This window comes from Siphateles boraxobius, unplaced genomic scaffold (assembly GCF_051911475.1).
Source record: "Siphateles boraxobius isolate OS27281-9 unplaced genomic scaffold, OSU_SipBor_1 9, whole genome shotgun sequence".
NCBI classification, from domain to species: domain Eukaryota; kingdom Metazoa; phylum Chordata; class Actinopteri; order Cypriniformes; family Leuciscidae; genus Siphateles; species Siphateles boraxobius.
In genome coordinates this window covers 630,001-648,636 of record NW_027509219.1, presented here as the reverse complement: position 1 = coordinate 648,636, position 18,636 = coordinate 630,001, and the positions used below count along the sequence as shown (strand labels likewise).

At 39.3% G+C, this 18,636-nt stretch overlaps 1 protein-coding gene across 11 annotated transcripts in view; it reads right to left on the bottom strand.

Moving 5' to 3' along the window:
- The window catches only part of cabin1 (calcineurin binding protein 1), a 138,040-nt gene that overhangs the window by 32,267 nt on the left and 87,137 nt on the right, over positions 1–18,636 (bottom strand). For 7 of the 11 annotated variants that reach the window (XM_077223662.1, XM_077223668.1, XM_077223661.1 and 4 more), the window contains 4 exons: positions 18,372–18,446; positions 6,541–6,704; positions 5,014–5,110; positions 2,553–3,287 (listed from right to left, as the gene is read on the bottom strand). In XM_077223662.1, coding sequence (XP_077079777.1) covers positions 2,553–3,287; positions 5,014–5,110; positions 6,541–6,704; positions 18,372–18,446 — 1,071 coding nt within the window. The remainder of the gene's footprint in view (positions 1–2,552; positions 3,288–5,013; positions 5,111–6,540; positions 6,705–18,371; positions 18,447–18,636) is intronic. The other 4 variants (XM_077223672.1, XM_077223666.1, XM_077223669.1 and 1 more) reach the window with 1 other exon arrangement.

Genomic DNA, 18,636 nt, shown 5'->3' with positions numbered 1-18,636 from the left:
TACATGGCACAAACAATAATATATTCACCATGAACTCAAGGGCATTTGTGGTTCTGTGAGTAATAAAAAGCCAGAAGCCAGAAAGACCTCACTGACTAATTGTGAATTCTTCTACAATAGTGTACTTGACTCAGCACACTGTGATGACAAATGTTATGGAGCTCGTGTGCTACACTATCATTAGCTACACCAGTAATTTTCCACAGTTACATTTGTATTCAATTGGCGCTCGCTCTCTCTCCCCAGGGATGCCTTAATGTCTCTATAATATAATATAGTATAGCTCTATCGCACATGAATCCGGCATCCCACTTCACAGCGTGCTTCGTGAATAAAATAATTACTTTCATCAGCGGTTTTTGCTAAGGCAAGCATTAATGGCAATTGTTCACATTTAGGTTTGTTCAAATCCCTAACCAGAAGTTTTACATGTTTAACTACTTAACAGAACATTAGCCATTACAATCAACCTTGTAAAAAAAATACAATAAACTTACAATGGAGGACCTGAATCATATCTAGAGATCAGGGCCAGATTCACAAAAATCTTCTTAAGAAACAAGTAAGGAAATTTCTCCTAAGAAGCTTGTAAGAATGTTCCTAAGTGCAATTCTTATATTGCAAAGGTCAAATATTATCTTATAAAAGAATCGATGGGGTGTAACAATATATCGTGTCACAAGATATCGCAATACAAAAATGCAACAATATGTATCGTGGATAGTGACAATACGTATTGTGTTTTAGTGTCAGTACTACTCTAAACTACTATATATAATGTTGAATAATGCAATGGGTTAATATTTGTGTGTCCTGATAATGCCAGATGTCTGATGTTACCAGTAAAAAGTGGCCTACATTATTTTAAATATATATAGTCAGTGACAGAGTGCAAGAATATTCATCTAAAATAATTCAGTATTTTCAGCTTCAGAATCAGGAATATGTTTATTCTGGTGTCTCTATTGTCCTGTGTGTTGGGTTTCAGCACCAAGTCTATTCATTTACACATAATGTAAGAGCAAATTTAGCATTTTAATTAACTATACATTTTTTGTTAATCTGTTATCATGGGTCTTGGAGTATCGCAATAATATCGTATCGTGAGTTCAGTATCGGGATATGTATCAAATCTTGATATGAGGGTATCGTTACCAAAAGCAACCATTCTCTTGCTTTTTTTGTACTTTGTCAAAATGATTATTGAGATCTCTTATTGAGGCTTTGTAATTTTTGCACTCTTTGGCTACGGCTGTTTTTACTTCATTGCCGTTCCATCAGCAACTGTTGCTTAAAGTCCTTGTTAAAGAGAATATTTAAACCGTGTGTAGATTTTCCTTGTGTAATAACATCAAAAACAAGGTCTCGATTTGACTTTGGAGAGTTGTTACTGAATTCACTAAGTCGTCACGCCACGAATAATCAATCATGACCTATCATTGTTTAACATTATCGGTCATTAGTGTCACTTCAGAGTATTCGTGCACATCCCTAGTACTAGTGCAGAGTTTCCCAATAATTACTAGACCTGTGCCACCACAGTTTCATAATGAACAGAAAATCATTTAAAACTTCTCATTAACAACATAAAGGTCTCTACCATTGTTTTACGCCATTGCTTTAGCAAAGTATCTGTCAAACGAACAAAAATTGAAAGTGCGACATGGCTTTGTGCCCTTATCAAATTGCAAGTATTAGTCTGATGCGCTGCGTATTTAAAAGCGAAGCGCGCACTTTGCTCACGCGATCAGCTCGTGCTCCGGAGTTTCCCGAGTCTCAGAACGGTTCAGTTCACAGTGAATGAGTGCAGTAACTGTGAGTTTAGCATGAATTTGGGAGCGTAACGGGCAGCAGTTATGCTTTATGTACACGTTTGCACAATTTCCAAAATGAACCGTGTATACTAAATGAGGCACGGGTGTCAAATACATTCAAGCTATTTTGAGGCATGAAGAAGTTTTTTTTTTTAAGGACAAAAAATTTTTAATATGCAATTTTGGTGATTAAAGATGAGTTTTAAGGGATAAAATTAATGACTAAAAGGAAACTTTAAGAATGTTTTGTGAATCCGGCCCCAGAATATCATAGACTTAGACATGGAGTAGTCAACCAGAACACCCTAGCAAACACAGCAAAAAAAAAAAAAAAATACCCATAACACCTTAGTAACCACAGAGCGATGCACTGGAAACCACCTGCGATAGACTTGTGTTAGCATATTCTGCATGAGCAAACACAACATACATTTTCTTCAGAAATTTAGTTTATCTTGCTTCACATGGATTGATACCGAGTCCGACACCAAGCTAAGACACATTTCTTCTCTGATAAAAGAAAAAGACAACTTTTTGTCCTATTGTGTGACAGATTTCTCGGACTTCCCCGCATAAATCTTTTTTGTTCAACAAACATTACGGGATTTCCCCCTGAACGTGGTTGAACATTAACCTTGTTTCACCAGTTTCTTTTCCCACCAGCTTTCAAAGAGCCACGTCATGTTTAACTGAGATATGACATTGCAACACACCAATGCAACTCGGATCCTTTCTCACCTGTTTAATCAGCATGTAGGTCTCGGACATGATCTTCTCGATGCGCTGCAGGTCGTAGGTCATGCCCTTCTGACCTTGCTGCCAAACCCTGTACGCATCCAGAAGCAGCGTCTTGCCAGACTCCACGTCATCCAGCAGTTTTCTCTTTCTGTTGGGTCTCTGTGGTAGCGTTAGCTCAGGGCTGCTGGGTAAAGGGTTGCTTGGCGTTGGCGTTGTGGCCATAGTTGGCGCTCCTTTAGCTACGTTCACCTGATTCTGTAGCTGTAGCTGTTGCTGTTTAGAGCTAATGCTCAACTCCTCCAGCGACAGCTCCGCCGCCCGACCGCTCTCTGGGATCTTATCAACCTCCTCCGCTACTGATTTAACCATCCCCTGCTCTTGTGGGACAGTGTCAATTGGCGTTTGAGGGTCTCTGAATTTTGAAGCACCCGGCCATAATCCCAAGCCGAGCTCCATAGGCTCTCCAAGTCCTGAAGTACCTTCTCTGGAGTGAACTGTGACCGCTGTCACCTGAGTCAAAGGCTCCAGAGAGAGCTGAAGTGTGGCTGAATGTTGTTGAGGAGTGGCAGGAGGTCCCGTCTCACTTCCTGTGAGCGTTGGGGCGTCGGGGAGTCCTGCTTTAGGCTGGCTGGTGTGTGAGCATTTGGGGTCTTCTGCAGCAGGAGGCCGGTTGGAAACATCCGCTGTGGTCATTTCACACATAGAGCTGGTAGACGGTTTAGGAGGATCGCTTACCTGAGAGAGAGAGAGAATGAAAGAGAAACTGAAACTCATCTTCACACTACATATGCGGCACAGGAGCCACATCTTAAAGGACAATTCCGACCGAAAAATGAACCTAGGGCTAAATAACACATGGGATACCGAGTCGACCGTTCTCTGGGATGCGTTTTCATGATAATCGAATGTACCCAGTTTTAACGTTAGTTTTAGTTTAACCACAGATTAGCTTATAACGCTAGTGTATGGGGCATCGAATAAATTAAAATCGCTAGTTAAAAACACTAACAAGTTAATACCACTTTACTTATCCGATCCCGCATACACTAGCGTTATAAGCTAATCAGTGGTTAAACTAAAACTAACGTTAAAACTGGGTACATTCGATTATCATGAAAACGCATCCCAGAGAACGGTCGACTCGGTACCCATGTGTTATTTAGCCCTAGGTTCATTTTTGGCCAGAATTGTCCTTTAAGGCCAATTCACACCGCACAGACAAATGCCAACAAACACCAACAAACAAGTTGGCCATTAGAATTTAGAATTTTATGAAAAAATTTAGAATTTTTATGAAAAATAACTGTCATGTTCACCCTGACCCAACAGACACTAACAAACACTGATTGAAGATGGTCAGTCAGGTGAAAACAAACCCTGACAACAAAACCTCTTTGCGGTGTGAATTGGCCTTTAGAGACCCTGATACACTTTTTCATTCTTTGCTTTGAAATACCTAGTAATACAAGTTTTAGGGCTGGACAATATGATGATATATGTAACATTGATGTCAGTGATGCCCAGGATTTAGACCTTCCTATATTGTATTTATATAAAGCGTTCACAGGCAAATTTGCTTTATGTACTTCCCCTGCGTCGAAATCAGGCACACAAAAATCATGTTTCCTGGCTGCATGTCAATATCTGGATCACTGGATCTTTGGTAAGTTGTAAGGAACATTATATCGAGTCCAACCTTCAGTTTAAACTGATAATCGTTCATTTTACTCTTGTTTTCGCAGTTTCCCCTATTAAATCCAGTCACGCAGCAGCTCTTCTGCCACTCAGTCCGGCTAAGGGAGTGTGTTCCTGCGGGAAAGTGACCTCAATGCATACGCTCTATAATTTAAAGGGGTTTACCAACGGGAGCAAACTTTTCTGGGAAGTTTGCTTTGTGAAGCTGTTTTGATCTCTCTAATTAACTTTACTTTGGCCTAATTTTGTTTGAAATGACGTCATTCTTTGATTTCGCTTGAAGTATATCAAGTATAGTTGTCACGTGTATAAAATAACTGTGAAAATTGCTAATCTTGATTCTGCGGAAAGAAAACAACACATGTGATATTTTCTGAGTAGTGTGACACTAGAAGCGAGAAAACTTATATTTAAGTTTTCTTGCAATTAATCTGTTCTAACTTAGCAAAGCAGACACGTTTAAAGAAAGAAGCACAGGCACCAAGTTTAGTGATGCTATCTCTCTGTTCTTCGAGCAGTCAGGATGGCATTAGCTAATGTGTTAGCACAAACATAAGCGTATCCTTGGCTGTCAGAGCTGGCTTGAGTATCATTTCCCAAACATGGCAGTGTCTCCATAGGAAACATATGACACCAAGGCCACTGTTCAGCTTCCATTTCTGATTTCTGGGGTATAATAAAACAAAACACACAATAAAAAAACAAAAGCAAAAATAAAACCTTCTAAAAACAAACCAAAAACCAATGAGAACATTAGTTGTCATACCCCTGTGAGTTTATCCAGATTGTCCTCCAGCACTTTTACAGTGAAGCAAAACGCTCGCTTGGCCAAAACTTGTCGGTCCACATCTCGCAAGTACTTCCTATAACACACAATATATAAAAATATATGTCTTTGAATGAAAATGTTTCATGAAATGTTCCATATAATGAAAAAAAATAGGAAAACAAAAAGATAAAAAATGACAAGTGTAGGTGTGGGAGCAAAAATTCACAAATTTCAAAAATCGGTATTCTAAAGTGTTACATTTCTTAAACATCGCTGTACTACCAAAAGTTATTGACATGTTAGATTGTTATTAAATCACAATAAGCTGCAAAAAAGGACACAGCTAAAGCTCGAGCACAGATGCATGCGATCCCGAATTCAGTTCTCTTTCACAGCTTATTGCTCTTAAATGCTCAAATACAAACACAATGATGTCAAAATGCGCATTGTGTGGAGTATTCACGTAAACAGTCTGTTATCTCCTACGTGAACGTAAACAGTTGGGAGCAAATCGGATGTGTTAAAGTGTATTAGATCCGTGCATTTGTTCTTAAAGGGACAGCAGCTTAATAAAATATGGCAGTCTATTTTGTTAATATTTTTTTTTTTTTTTAAACAACAGAAAATCACTCACTGCTTTTGACAAACACATTTGTATCTTTTTATGAATATATAAATTTAAATTTAATTCATACAGTGAAGACTATACATTTGATTATTCAGATTTGGTATTTCTTAAGACATGTTAAATAAAACTAGGAAACTGTACGTAAGAAAAAAAATTCTATCGTTTTTGTCCTATTGTTGCTTTATTTTCATTTTATTTACCAGTGAAAAAGTTTTTATTTTTGTATCAGTTTTACTTATGAACTAAGTAGTTTTTCTATTAGTCTCAGGGCTGCCTTGCTTTAATACAGAAGACTGCCAGTCATGTGTGTAATGATTGTAGTCAGCTTAAATGGCATTTGTTTTATACAAACAAAAATGGGGTATAAAAGGTTTCAAATTAATTCAGTGAGATTTTTTTCTACCGCAGTCAAATAATAAAAGTAACACAAAACAGTAAACTACAATTCAATGCATAGATCGAATCGAAATTTGATTCAAAATTGAGAACTGATTTTGAATCGAATCATTACCTCAAGAATTGATTTGAATCGCATTGTTAGACTTTTTCCTAACATTTCACACAATTATTCGAATATGCAACTTTAGACGAGGATAATTTAAGAAACATTAGGCAACACTACATTTTAAGAAGTTAAGCTAAAATAATGGTGTGGGATTTACTTGAAAAAAGCTAGTAAACAATTTTCACTCAGAAATTGCAAGTAAATTTCACACATAATTACATGTGACATTATAAAATAGAAAGACTAAAACAGTATTTTCATGCTACATACTATAATAAAATAATGTTTAATTTACAACTTTTGTCCTGATTTTTACATTCCCTGTAATAAATATGCATTATTTAATTAAACAACAAAACAAGGTAAATGAATTGAGATATGGTGGTCTTACTTTCCCTGGTCGGGGGTTCTCTGAAGCATGAGGGAGATTTTGAGTAATGTGTGGTGATCTTTCAGTTGAGAGAGCACATCCAGCAACAGCACGATGGATCTGTTCATATGAGATGCAAAACTACCAGGACGATCGATCTCATCTACTGGAATACGCCAGATGCCCTGAGGAAGAGAAGGAGAGAAGAGGAGTTGAGGTATCAAGACAGCTTTAGACCCAGTGATGGCTGTCAGATCGGCCCCGTTCTCATTCGACAAACAAGCCAAAGGAAAAGCCATGCTACCAAGGCCACTGCTGAACTTCTCTATACAGAAAACTCCAGGAAATACATACTTAGAAACACAATAGCCTCAAAAACAACTTTCAGTGTGCAAAACAAACCTCTGGGAAAGTCCATTAATATTCACAGGAGGTAAACATGCGTAAAGAATGAGTGGATGACTTTTTAGAGCTCATAGGAGAAGGTAAAAATGAGAGAGGTGGTGCAAAGACAGAGAAAATGGAGAGAAGCTGAGGATTTGTATTGTCGTAAGGCCATCTGCTCTTGGCTCTTGATGCGCTGGTCTCCGGCCATGAAGAATATCTGCCCACTGATGAGAAATCTATCTCAACCCACTCTCTCTCCCTCCATCTCTCTAACCCTCTGCTTCATCTCGAGCTGTTCATCTTTCCCTCCAATCGTGCTGGACTGAAAACAGCACACGGAATGAAGCTATTGACAATGAACAGAGATGGCAAACTAAAGGAGGCGCCAAGAGGACATACTCTAGTTTACGCAAGTGCGCAGACACTTCTAGTTATGCAAGCTTGATTTCACGTGGCACTCCCTTCTGAAACGCTTCGAAGCACAGTACGATGCATTCTCAGGATGACTGCGAGCGTGCGATAGCAGACATTAGCATAAACAACGTCTTTTCCCCTTTTAGATCAACTGTTGTATTGTCATAGTGGAGCATTTAGTTTGAAGAAAATCTAACCATTCATTAATATCACAGTGCCGCATTAAAGTCAACATGAAACACATTTTATTTCTATAATCAGGATATTTGACAAGAAAAACATTGGCTTGATTTTAATCATTGAGAATTGATTGAATCGCGAAAAGTGGGTGATACCTACTAGAATTAAACCAAATGGTTTATTAAGCATAGGGCATCATATGACAACAGCTGAAAAATTGAAAATAATTTGTATACACTTTTGTCCAAATGTATCGTTCAAAAAGAATAATTAGGATTTTTCATGTTTTTTAAAGAAGTCTCTTATGCTCACCAAGGCTGCACTTGATGAAAAACAATCTAAAAACAGTAATAGTGACATTTTATTACATCTTATTATTAATTGTGATAATATTTCACCATATTATTGGTTTTACTGCATTTTTTTAATTAAAATAAAGCGTCCTTTGTGAGCGTAAAGGACCTCTTTCAAATACACTTTAAAAAAAAATCTTAATTATTCCCAACTTTTTTAATGGTAGTGTTTAATAAATTTGAAACAATAACCCAATTTTTCCATATTTGGACTATTGCACATGACTAATTATGCATAATAAAACAAGTGACATGATTTAATAAAGTAAATCGGTTGGACAAGAAATACTTTTGACAAGCAATGGCACCTATTTCTTCACCAAAAAAAAAAAAAATTCAGCTTGATTTTTTTGTTTTTACATTCAAGGGTAGAAAATGGAAGAACAGTTTGAATACTCAATCTCTACATGTGGGCGGGAATGAAACGCCCCTTTCACACGTAGGTTGCCAAATGTATGCCTACACACCCTGTCTATGGTACTGACTAATCTGGTTGTTTGATTAGAAGGAGATGAAATGTAGTTGCAATAAATGCTTTAAGAGTCCATAGCAGCAGACGAATATTATTCTGTTGCAAAGAACTGAGAAACAACTGATGACACGGTTTGATGTTTGCTTGACCAATCAGTGGAAAGAGGCGTTTCATTCCCGCCCACATGTTGAGATCGAATATTCAAGCCGTTGATTCATTCATTAATCTTCTGAACATAAAAGTAAAATCGCTTAGGTGGGGGGGGGGGGGGGGGGTTGTGAGACGCAGTTTTCAAAATTTTCTGCTTTTAAACTGAAATCAACTAGTGAGTGATGGGAAGAAACCCTGATTGCTCTGGTCAGGACAGTTTCATCCTTCAGTGGTGTGAACGTGTCTCCAGAGAGCAGAGAACGTCTAAGCAAACATCAGTCTGTTTTCCAGCTGAAAGATATAAGCATAGAGAGCTGTACGTCTACGGTCTTCATTTCAGTGATGAAACCGTGTACCCCAATTTTCTGCAGTCAATCTGTCTAATTGCACTAAAAAAGGACACTGCTTCAGTTTGCCCTGCCACACGCCCATGTATGGACATGCAGACATTCCAGAAAATGTAGGTAATGGCATTAAAGCATGTGAAAACCGAGGAACTTGATGTACAGGAGAGCTAAAATATGCAGGAGTGAGAAAGGAGAGAATCTGAAAAAGAAGGAAATGCTAATTGAAATGTTGGATGTTTCCGGAAACCTGGATGTTTATTTGCATGCAGAATGATCTGCAGCTCCTAGTGATCAAATTAAAAGCAGACTGAACGATTCGATCCAAAAGGCAGACATCAGGGAAATGAGAAGACGAGCGGAGGGAAAGGAGAGAAACTGGAGAAGAAAATTAGCTGGTGGATTGATTAAAAAAACTAATAAACTTCATATTTTGTAAGGAAGTTGTGAAAATCAGCCTACTCGACAGTCACGTGCACACGGTTTCTTCCTCTGAACAGGCCTGTGTGATATACCTAAACAATTACTTATTTTTCATCCTTTCATCTCAATATTTAAATATTTCTAAATATTTCTTAATTAGAAGAAATGTAATTTCAAAACAGCCATTGCAGCCAATTAGATTCAAAATGTAGCATTTCTGCATTCCAGTATTATACTATAATTTCTGCAAAAACTAAATAAATAAATAAACACGATTTAGTGTTTCCTTGGTCATGTGCCACAGGTGCTTGGACTCCAATGATATCCATATAGGTTGATTTAGTTTAGAAATTACGCTTTACGTGCATGATCTGAATGTCATCATTCACTCTCCCTCAATTTGTTCCAAACATGTATGAGTTATGGTGTAAGATATTTTGAAGAATGTTGGTAACCAAACAGTTGTTGGACCCCATTGACTTCCATTGTATTTTTTCCCATATGGGGTCAATGAGGCTTAAAATATCCAATGAATAATCAATATATCACCCAGCCTTTCACAGGCCAGCATCAGTGCCTAATGTCGTAACACACAGTTTTAAATGTGAAACAGCAGTCAAAGAGAGATGCTGCCAAGTAGTGTGTGTGTGTGTGTGTGTGTGTGTGTGTGTTTTGCCCTTTCACTGCAGGGATTACCCAAAGCCCCTCCAGCAGGACACAGTACATGATGGATACGGAAAGCGAAAGAGAGGCGAGTCCTGAAGGGTGGATCTGGGAAAGGGGCGTGTCCTGATGGATAGATCTGGGAAAGGGGCGTGTCTTGATGGATGGATCTGGGAAAGGGGCGTGTCTTGATGGGTGGATCTGGGAAAGGGGCGTGTCTTGATGGGTGGATCTGGGAAAGTGGCATGTCCTGATGGATCAGTGGATGGAATGGTATTAGAGAGGTCTTTGGCACAGGACACTCAAACCGCTGTGCCACAGTCCAAATAACACGGCTTTACGGACAGATTACACACACACACACACCAGCTCAGTCATTCCTGCACTGCAGCAACTGTACTTCTGATCAGCATTAAAAGACGTGGGTTTGCCTCAACTGTGGATTTCGCATTTATAATTCCAGATAATTTTTATTTTAATGTTAATAGTATTGATTAATGTTAATAAAATTATTAATCTCAGATTTTAAATATGCCTGTATCTGCAACAGGTTTTCCACTAAAAATGTAGTGCATTTAATTTGATGTTAACAAGTAAAGCAGTCCTCTGGTGAAGTACATGTTGAATTTCAATAGTTACAAGACAGCAAATTACTTTACTTTTCAGTTGCAACTGCATTCCAAATTTAAATTACATACATATACAGTATATATATATACATACATACATACATATACATATACATATACATACACATACAGGTCCTTCTCAAAAAATTTGCATATTGTGATAAAGTTCATTATTTTCCATAATGTAATGATAAAAATGAAACTTTCATATATTTTAGATTCATTGCACACCAACTGAAATATTTCACGTCTTTTATTGTTTTAATACTGATGATTTTGGCATACAGCTCATGAAAACCCAAAATTCCTATCTCAAAAAATTAGCATATCATGAAAAGGGTCTCTAAACGAGCTATTAACCTAATCATCTGAATCAATTAATTAACTCTAAACACCTGCAAAAGATTCATGAGGCTTTTAAAAACTCCCAGCCTGTTTCATTACTCCAAACCGCAATCATGGATAAGACTGCCGACCTGACTGCTGTCCAGAAGGCCATCATTGACACCCTCAAGCAAGAGGGTAAGACACAGAAAGAAATTTCTGAACAAATAGGCAGTTCCCAGAGTGCTGTATCAAGGCACCTCAGTGGGAAGTCTGTGGGAAGGAAAATGTGTGGCAAAAAAACGCTGCACAACGAGAAGAGGTGACCGGACCCTGAGGAAGATTGTGGAGAAGGACCGATTCCAGACCTTGGGGAACCTGCGGAAGCAGTGGACTGAGTCTGGAGTAGAAACATCCAGAGCCACCGTGCACAGGCGTGTGCAGGAAATGGGCTACAGGTGCCGCATTCCCCAGGTCAAGCCACTTTTGAACCAGAAACAGCGGCAGAAGCGCCTGACCTGGACTGTTGCTCAGTGGTCCAAAGTACTTTTTTCGGATGAAAGCAAATTTTGCATGTCATTCGGAAATCAAGGTGCCAGAGTCTGGAGGAAGACTGGGAAGAAGGAAATGCCAAAATGGCTGAAGACCAGTGTCAAGTACCCACAGTCAGTGATGGTCTGGGGTGCCATGTCAGCTGCTGGTGTTGGTCCACTGTGTTTTATCAAGGGCAGGGTCAATGCAGCTAGCTATCAGGAGATTTTGGAGCACTTCATGCTTCCATCTGCTGAAAAGCTTTAGGGGGATGAAGATTTCATTTTTCAGCACGACCTGGCACCTGCTCACAGTGCCAAAACCACTGGTAAATGGTTTACTGACCAAGGTATTACTGTGTTCAATTGGCCTGCCAACTCTCCTGACCTGAACCCCATAGAGAATCTGTGGGATATTGTGAAGAGAAAGTTGAGAGACGCAAGACCCAACACTCTGGATGAGCTTAAGGCCGCTATCGAAGCATCCTGGGCCTCCATAACACCTCAGCAGTGCCACAGGCTGATTGCCTCCATGCCACGCCGCATTGAAGCAGTCATTTCTGCAAAAGGATTCCCGACCAAGTATTGAGTGCATAACTGAACATAATTATTTGAAGGTTGACTTTTTTTGTATTAAAAACACTTATTTTGTTGGTCGGATGAAATATGCAAATTTTTTGAGATAGGAATTTTGGGTTTTCATGAGCTGTATGCCAAAATCATTAGTATTAAAACAATAAAAAACCTGAAATATTTCAGTTGGTGTTAGGCGTGTAACGATACACAAAACTGACGGTTCGGTTTTCCCACGTTTTTGACGTCTCGGTTTGGTTCGGTTCGATTCGTTTTAGAAAGCTAAAAAAAAAATTTAAACAGTGGTTTAATGAAAAAATGGTGTCTTTGTCTTTAAATTAATTCAATTACAATTAAACGTTTTGCAAGGATTAAAAATCTGCTAATGCTGTAAACTATATAGGGAGCCGCACATTACTATAACATTAAAGGTTAACAACAGAGCCTAAATTCAGATGCTATTTATTTTTTAGATATAATAATCAACACCCAACACATTGTATGAAAACATGTAAACTGAACATAAGGCAGTTTTTGCATTAACTTTACTCTAATTTGTTATTGAAATATAATAATTTACACAGTTGCTGACATTTTCGTGAAAGATATTTTAAACGTACATTAAATAATCAAGATATAATTAACAGGTTAAGTAAAATATAATATATAGGATAATGTAGTGCATTTATTTAGTGCAAGAGTTCATTTCTCTAGGAACCAACAAGTTGTGGACACTGAATCACTTGCCTGCCGAGGTAAATATAATGCTAGTGACAAGCTATGCAGTTTTATTGACGTCTTTCCGCTGCTGAAACACTGATTGAGCGATTACAGAGTTATGATGCCTTTCAGTAAGTATACTGTATTTTTCACCATACCTTCAGGTGTCCATTCATGTTTATTCTGTAACTGAGGAAGAGATGATCGCGTTTACTCGCGCTCCGCGCTGCCACTTGAAATGAGGAGCAAGTAGGCTACAGTGATCTGTCACGCCACATCAAAGAGCGCCAAAACTGCATTCATTGTTTGATTTTTGTGATCAAATAGTCAGAATTTGAAGATAATACCTCGCTTATTATCGAAATTAACAAAACACGGAGCTTGCTATTTGGTGTTAATGGTGGTTAGGCTACAAAACTGAATTCGTTGTGTACACATTCCAGGTCCAATGAGCCGAGCTGGGCGGGGCCGGGGTAGCAGGGGGCGGGGCGGGCGTGTTCGGTACGCCATGAGAGTATCGCGATTCGAATCGTGGGTTCTGTATCGCGATTCTTCGGTTCGGTTCGAATATCGTTACACCCCTAGTTGGTGTGCAATGAATCTAAAATATATGAAAGTTTGATTTTTATCATTACATTATGGAAAATAATGAACTTTATCACAATATGCTAATTTTTTGAGAAGGACCTATATATATATATATATATATATATATAGTCATAAAGAACATAAATAACCTTTATTCCAAAACACTGAAGTTTGAAATTTGAGTTTTAACTTGTGCAAAAAGGTTTTTTCTTTTTCATGTGAAAGTGTGAAACAAACAGTCCTTTTTCAGTAACTTGCTTTGCACTTTGGCTTTACGGTTATGGTAAAACCAGCATTTCATATCATTGTGGCTTTTTTTGTGTAAAAAAGACTGATAAGAATGATTGTTTTCAAAAAAACGACAGACATAACGAGAGTGAACAGTATGACCATTCCTCTTTCAAAGGTTTGTGTTTGACGATAAAATGCTGTAATTAGATACACAGAAAGCCTCATTCATTCTCCATTTCTTTTTTTTCTGGGAATCCCCACACATCTAGAGGAAACATTTGAGAACGCCAATGAATAATAGCCATGTTCATATGATTTTAGCCATTAAAAAGTGAGTGAAAACTAAAAACAATGCTTGCACAGCAACCAAAACTCACCGATGCCTTACAAGGATGAACCCAGCCAATCATCTGCTTCTGATTAGCATATTTCCATTAGTATGAGAAAAAAACAACTTCAGATTAAAAAAAACAAACACCTGAAGCTTTACCATACTCATAAATCTGCTTCAAAACCATACAAATTGACTCAGACTAAACTCAACTGACTAGCGAAAGAAAAGCAAGCTGTCCCATCTGTGTCAGGCCTACAGCTGCTTCTAATGCCATCAATATAATCTGAAAGCAAAATCATTGAATTGAGCCCAGCAGACACGGGGCTTCCCTCACCATGCAAAATAAAGTTCAAACTAAAAACTAAAATAACGCGAGCAGCACTTCAAGCATAAACCAACAGATGAAGAGACAATGTGTAGATTTCAGGAACATTGCAAGGTGTTTCTGATAAACAGTTCAGATTCAACACATTTGACTAACAGAGTGAAACGTGAACGCATCAAATGCAGTGCAGGGATTCCCCCACACACACAACTGCTCAGTGTCAAGCAAGAATTATAGCAAACATCTAAAGAAACATCTGTACTCCAGAACCACAAGCCTAAGAGAAACAAGGATGAGTCAGAAAACTGGGAACCTCCTTTTTCCCACGTTCCTCCAATAAACTTCATCACTGCATTTCTGGTCATCACTGCCTCTATTATTGACGAAACGCAGGACTCCGGCACGAGCTAACCATTATCTGCGTCACCACTCTCAAACGCTCACTTTCTTTCTCTTACTCTACTCCTTCAACTCTCACACACTGCTCTCCCACGACTCTTTCCACAAACCTTCGCGGACACTTTTCCTTTCCACGAGCTAAAGCAGAAGGAAAAGGAAACCAAACAGGAAAAACAAAAAGGAAGAAACTCACCATCACCGAGGAGAGCTACTCCACGCTCTGCCTGTATGAATGTGTGTGTGTGTGTGTGTGTGTGTGTGAGAGAGAGTAAATGGGATGTTTTGATTTTTTTTAATGTTCCAGCGAGAGAAGGCGAGCTATAGTCCACCATTGAGAGAGTAGAAAAGGAGAGATGGTTGAACGAGTGTGCCTTAGACTAGCGTTCACTCTCCTCTCTTTCCAAACCTTCCATCGCAAAACAAAACGCCCACGCTTGTCTTTCTCTGCTCTGACCCCAGTGCGCTCGCCCTCCCTCCCTCTCTCTCTCTGTACACAGGAGGAGGGACCGCCCCTTCTGAACACACCAGCCAATCAGAGAAGAGCTCAGTTTCTCAGCTCAGAAGTGCACACCCACACACACACACACACATATACATATACATACAGAGAGAGATGAACGGCAGCAGACAGAAAACATGCAACAGGATGTTAGTGTGGGTCAGAGGGGAAAGGGTGTGTGTGAACACAAACACACACACACACACGAGGTGAACAGTTAAGAAAGAAGAAAGAGAAGAGGTGAGAACAGGAGAAACAAGAATTAAAGCAAAGATGAGAAAAGAACAGAACAAAAGAGACTAAGCAAAGAATAGAGAAAACAAAAGAAACAATGACAAAAAAGAGGTGAGACAAGAAGAGAAGATGCTATAAAGAGGAGAATGTAAGAAAAGAGATGAGTTGAGAACAAGAATGAAAGCAGAATTTAAGAGAAAAGAATAAAACTGAGTGAGAAGTGAGATGAGGAGAGAGAGAAGAGGGGAGAAAAAAGGAGACAAGGACTAAAAAAAGAGAAAATGCTATAAAGAACAGACTAAGAAATGAAAGGAGAAGAAAAGAGGTAAAGGGGAGAGAGACTGAGAGAAGAAACAAGAAGAAAAGAGGTAAAGGGGAGAGAGACTGAGAGAAGAGAAGAAGAAAAGAGGTAAAGGGGAGAGAGACTGGGAGAAGAAACGAGAAGAAAAGAGGTAAAGGCGAGAGAGACTGAGAGAAGAAACGAGAAGAAAAGAGGTAAAGGGGAGAGAGACTGGGAGAAGAAACGAGAAGAAAAGAGGTAAAGGGGAGAGAGACTGGGAGAAGAAACGAGAAGAAAAGTAAAGGGGAGAGAGACTGAGAGAACAAACGAGAAGAAAAGAGGTAAAGGGGAGAGAGACTGGGAGAAGAAACGAGAAGAAAAGAGGTAAAGGCGAGAGAGACTGAGAGAAGAAACGAGAAGAAAAGAGGTAAAGGGGAGAGAGACTGGGAGAAGAAACGAGAAGAAAAGAGGTAAAGGGGAGAGAGACTGGGAGAAGAAACGAGAAGAAAAGAGGTAAAGGGGAGAGAGACTGGGAGAAGAAACGAGAAGAAAAGTAAAGGGGAGAGAGACTGGGAGAAGAAACGAGAAGAAAAGAGGTAAAGGGGAGAGAGACTGGGAGAAGAAACGAGAAGAAAAGAGGTAAAGGGGAGAGAGACTGAGAGAAGAAACGAGAAGAAAAGAGGTAAAGGGGAGAGAGACTGGGAGAAGAAACGAGAAGAAAAGAGGTAAAGGGGAGAGAGACTGGGAGAAGAAACGAGAAGAAAAGTAAAGGGGAGAGAGACTGGGAGAAGAAACGAGAAGAAAAGAGGTAAAGGGGAGAGAGACTGGGAGAAGAAACGAGAAGAAAAGAGGTAAAGGGGAGAGAGACTGGGAGAAGAAACGAGAAGAAAAGAGGTAAAGGGGAGAGAGACTGGGAGAAGAAACGAGAAGAAAAGAGGTAAAGGGGAGAGAGACTGGGAGAAGAAACGAGAAGAAAAGAGGTAAAGGGGAGAGAGACTGAGAGAAGAAACGAGAAGAAAAGAGGTAAAGGGGAGAGAGACTGGGAGAAGAAACGAGAAGAAAAGAGGTAAAGGGGAGAGAGACTGAGAGAAGAAACGAGAAGAAAAGAGGTAAAGGGGAGAGAGACTGGGAGAAGAAACGAGAAGAAAAGAGGTAAAGGGGAGAGAGACTGGGAGAAGAAACGAGAAGAAAAGAGGTAAAGGGGAGAGAGACTGGGAGAAGAAACGAGAAGAAAAGAGGTAAAGGGGAGAGAGACTGAGAGAAGAAACGAGAAGAAAAGAGGTAAAGGGGAGAGAGACTGGGAGAAGAAACGAGAAGAAAAGTAAAGGGGAGAGACACTGAGAGAAGAAACGAGAAGAAAAGAGGTAAAGGGGAGAGAGACTGAGAGAAGAAACGAGAAGAAAAGAGGTAAAGGGGAGAGAGACTGGGAGAAGAAACGAGAAGAAAAGAGGTAAAGGGGAGAGAGACTGGGAGAAGAAACGAGAAGAAAAGTAAAGGGGAGAGACACTGAGAGAAGAAACGAGAAGAAAAGAGGTAAAGGGGAGAGAGACTGAGAGAAGAAACGAGAAGAAAAGAGGTAAAGGGGAGAGAGACTGAGAGAAGAAAAGAAAAGAGGTAAAGGGGAGAGACACTGAGAGAAGAAACGAGAAGAAAAGAGGTAAAGGGGAGAGAGACTGAGAGAAGAAACGAGAAGAAAAGAGGTAAAGGGGAGAGAGACTGAGAGAAGAAAAGAAAAGAGGTAAAGGGGAGAGACACTGAGAGAAGAAACGAGAAGAAAAGAGGTAAAGGGGAGAGAGACTGGGAGAAGAAACGAGAAGAAAAGAGGTAAAGGGGAGAGAGACTGGGAGAAGAAACGAGAAGAAAAGAGGTAAAGGGGAGAGAGACTGAGAGAAGAAAAGAAAAGAGGTAAAGGGGAGAGACACTGAGAGAAGAAACGAGAAGAAAAGAGGTAAAGGGGAGAGACACTGAGAGAAGAAACGAGAAGAAAAGAGGTAAAGGGGAGAGAGACTGAGAGACGAGAAGAAGAAAAGACAAGCAGAGACATGAAGGTGAGAGGTGAAGTGTGTCATTTATTACAGACACAGAGAATAAATCAAGAGTGCAGAAACTCAGGGTGTCAAACAGCTCTCATTATCTCTTCTCCCTCTGTAAATGTTTGTGCTTTTCCACTGACACACACACACACACACACACACACACACACACACACACACACACACACATACACCTGGCATTTCCAACCCCCTGAAGCTAACAGGAAAGTCAAGATGCAAATCGAGCTGACCGTATCTCTACATGTGAACCACAGGTGTTTGAGGCTGCTGAACTTTCACACACCAGCACTTCAAAAAGAGAACGAGCAGAGCGCTCTCACACACACACACACACACATACACACACACACACACCCTTCAGCCGGTTTCATGAGTTACACTGCGCAGACGTGCTGATACAGAGAGAGCTGCAGGCAGAGGTCATTCCCCTGAAGGGTCAGAGGTCATTCCCCTGAAGGGTCAGAGGTCATTCTCCTGAAGGGTCAGAGCTACTCAGATTCTCAACTCAAGTAAAACTGTCCGATTACAAGAAGCTGAATGCAGAAAACTCAAAACGGTCAAAGAGAAAGTCCGAAAATTCCACAATTGGTCACTTCACTCAAAAGCTAAAATAAAATACTGACAGGTCCAGCAATAAACAATGAAATGAATGATTGAAAAATAAATAAAATGCATTACTAAAATAAAATAATTATTTACTAAAATAAAATAAAAAAATTAAAATAAGTCCAAATATTGACAATTACAGGTGTGATGATGAATGAACTGTTCAGGCATCCAAAGAAAACTGGACAGGAATGTTTGTTTTTCTTGTACAGCAACTGCAAAACAAAAACAAAACAAAAATATATATTATTAAAAAAAAATGTGTGCATATTTTACACTGCCGTTTAAAAGTTTGGGATCGGTAAGATTTTTAGTGTTTTTAAAATAAGTCTCATATGCTTACCAAGGATGCATTTATTTGATTTGAAAAAAAAAAACAGTAATATTGTTAAATAATATAAAAAT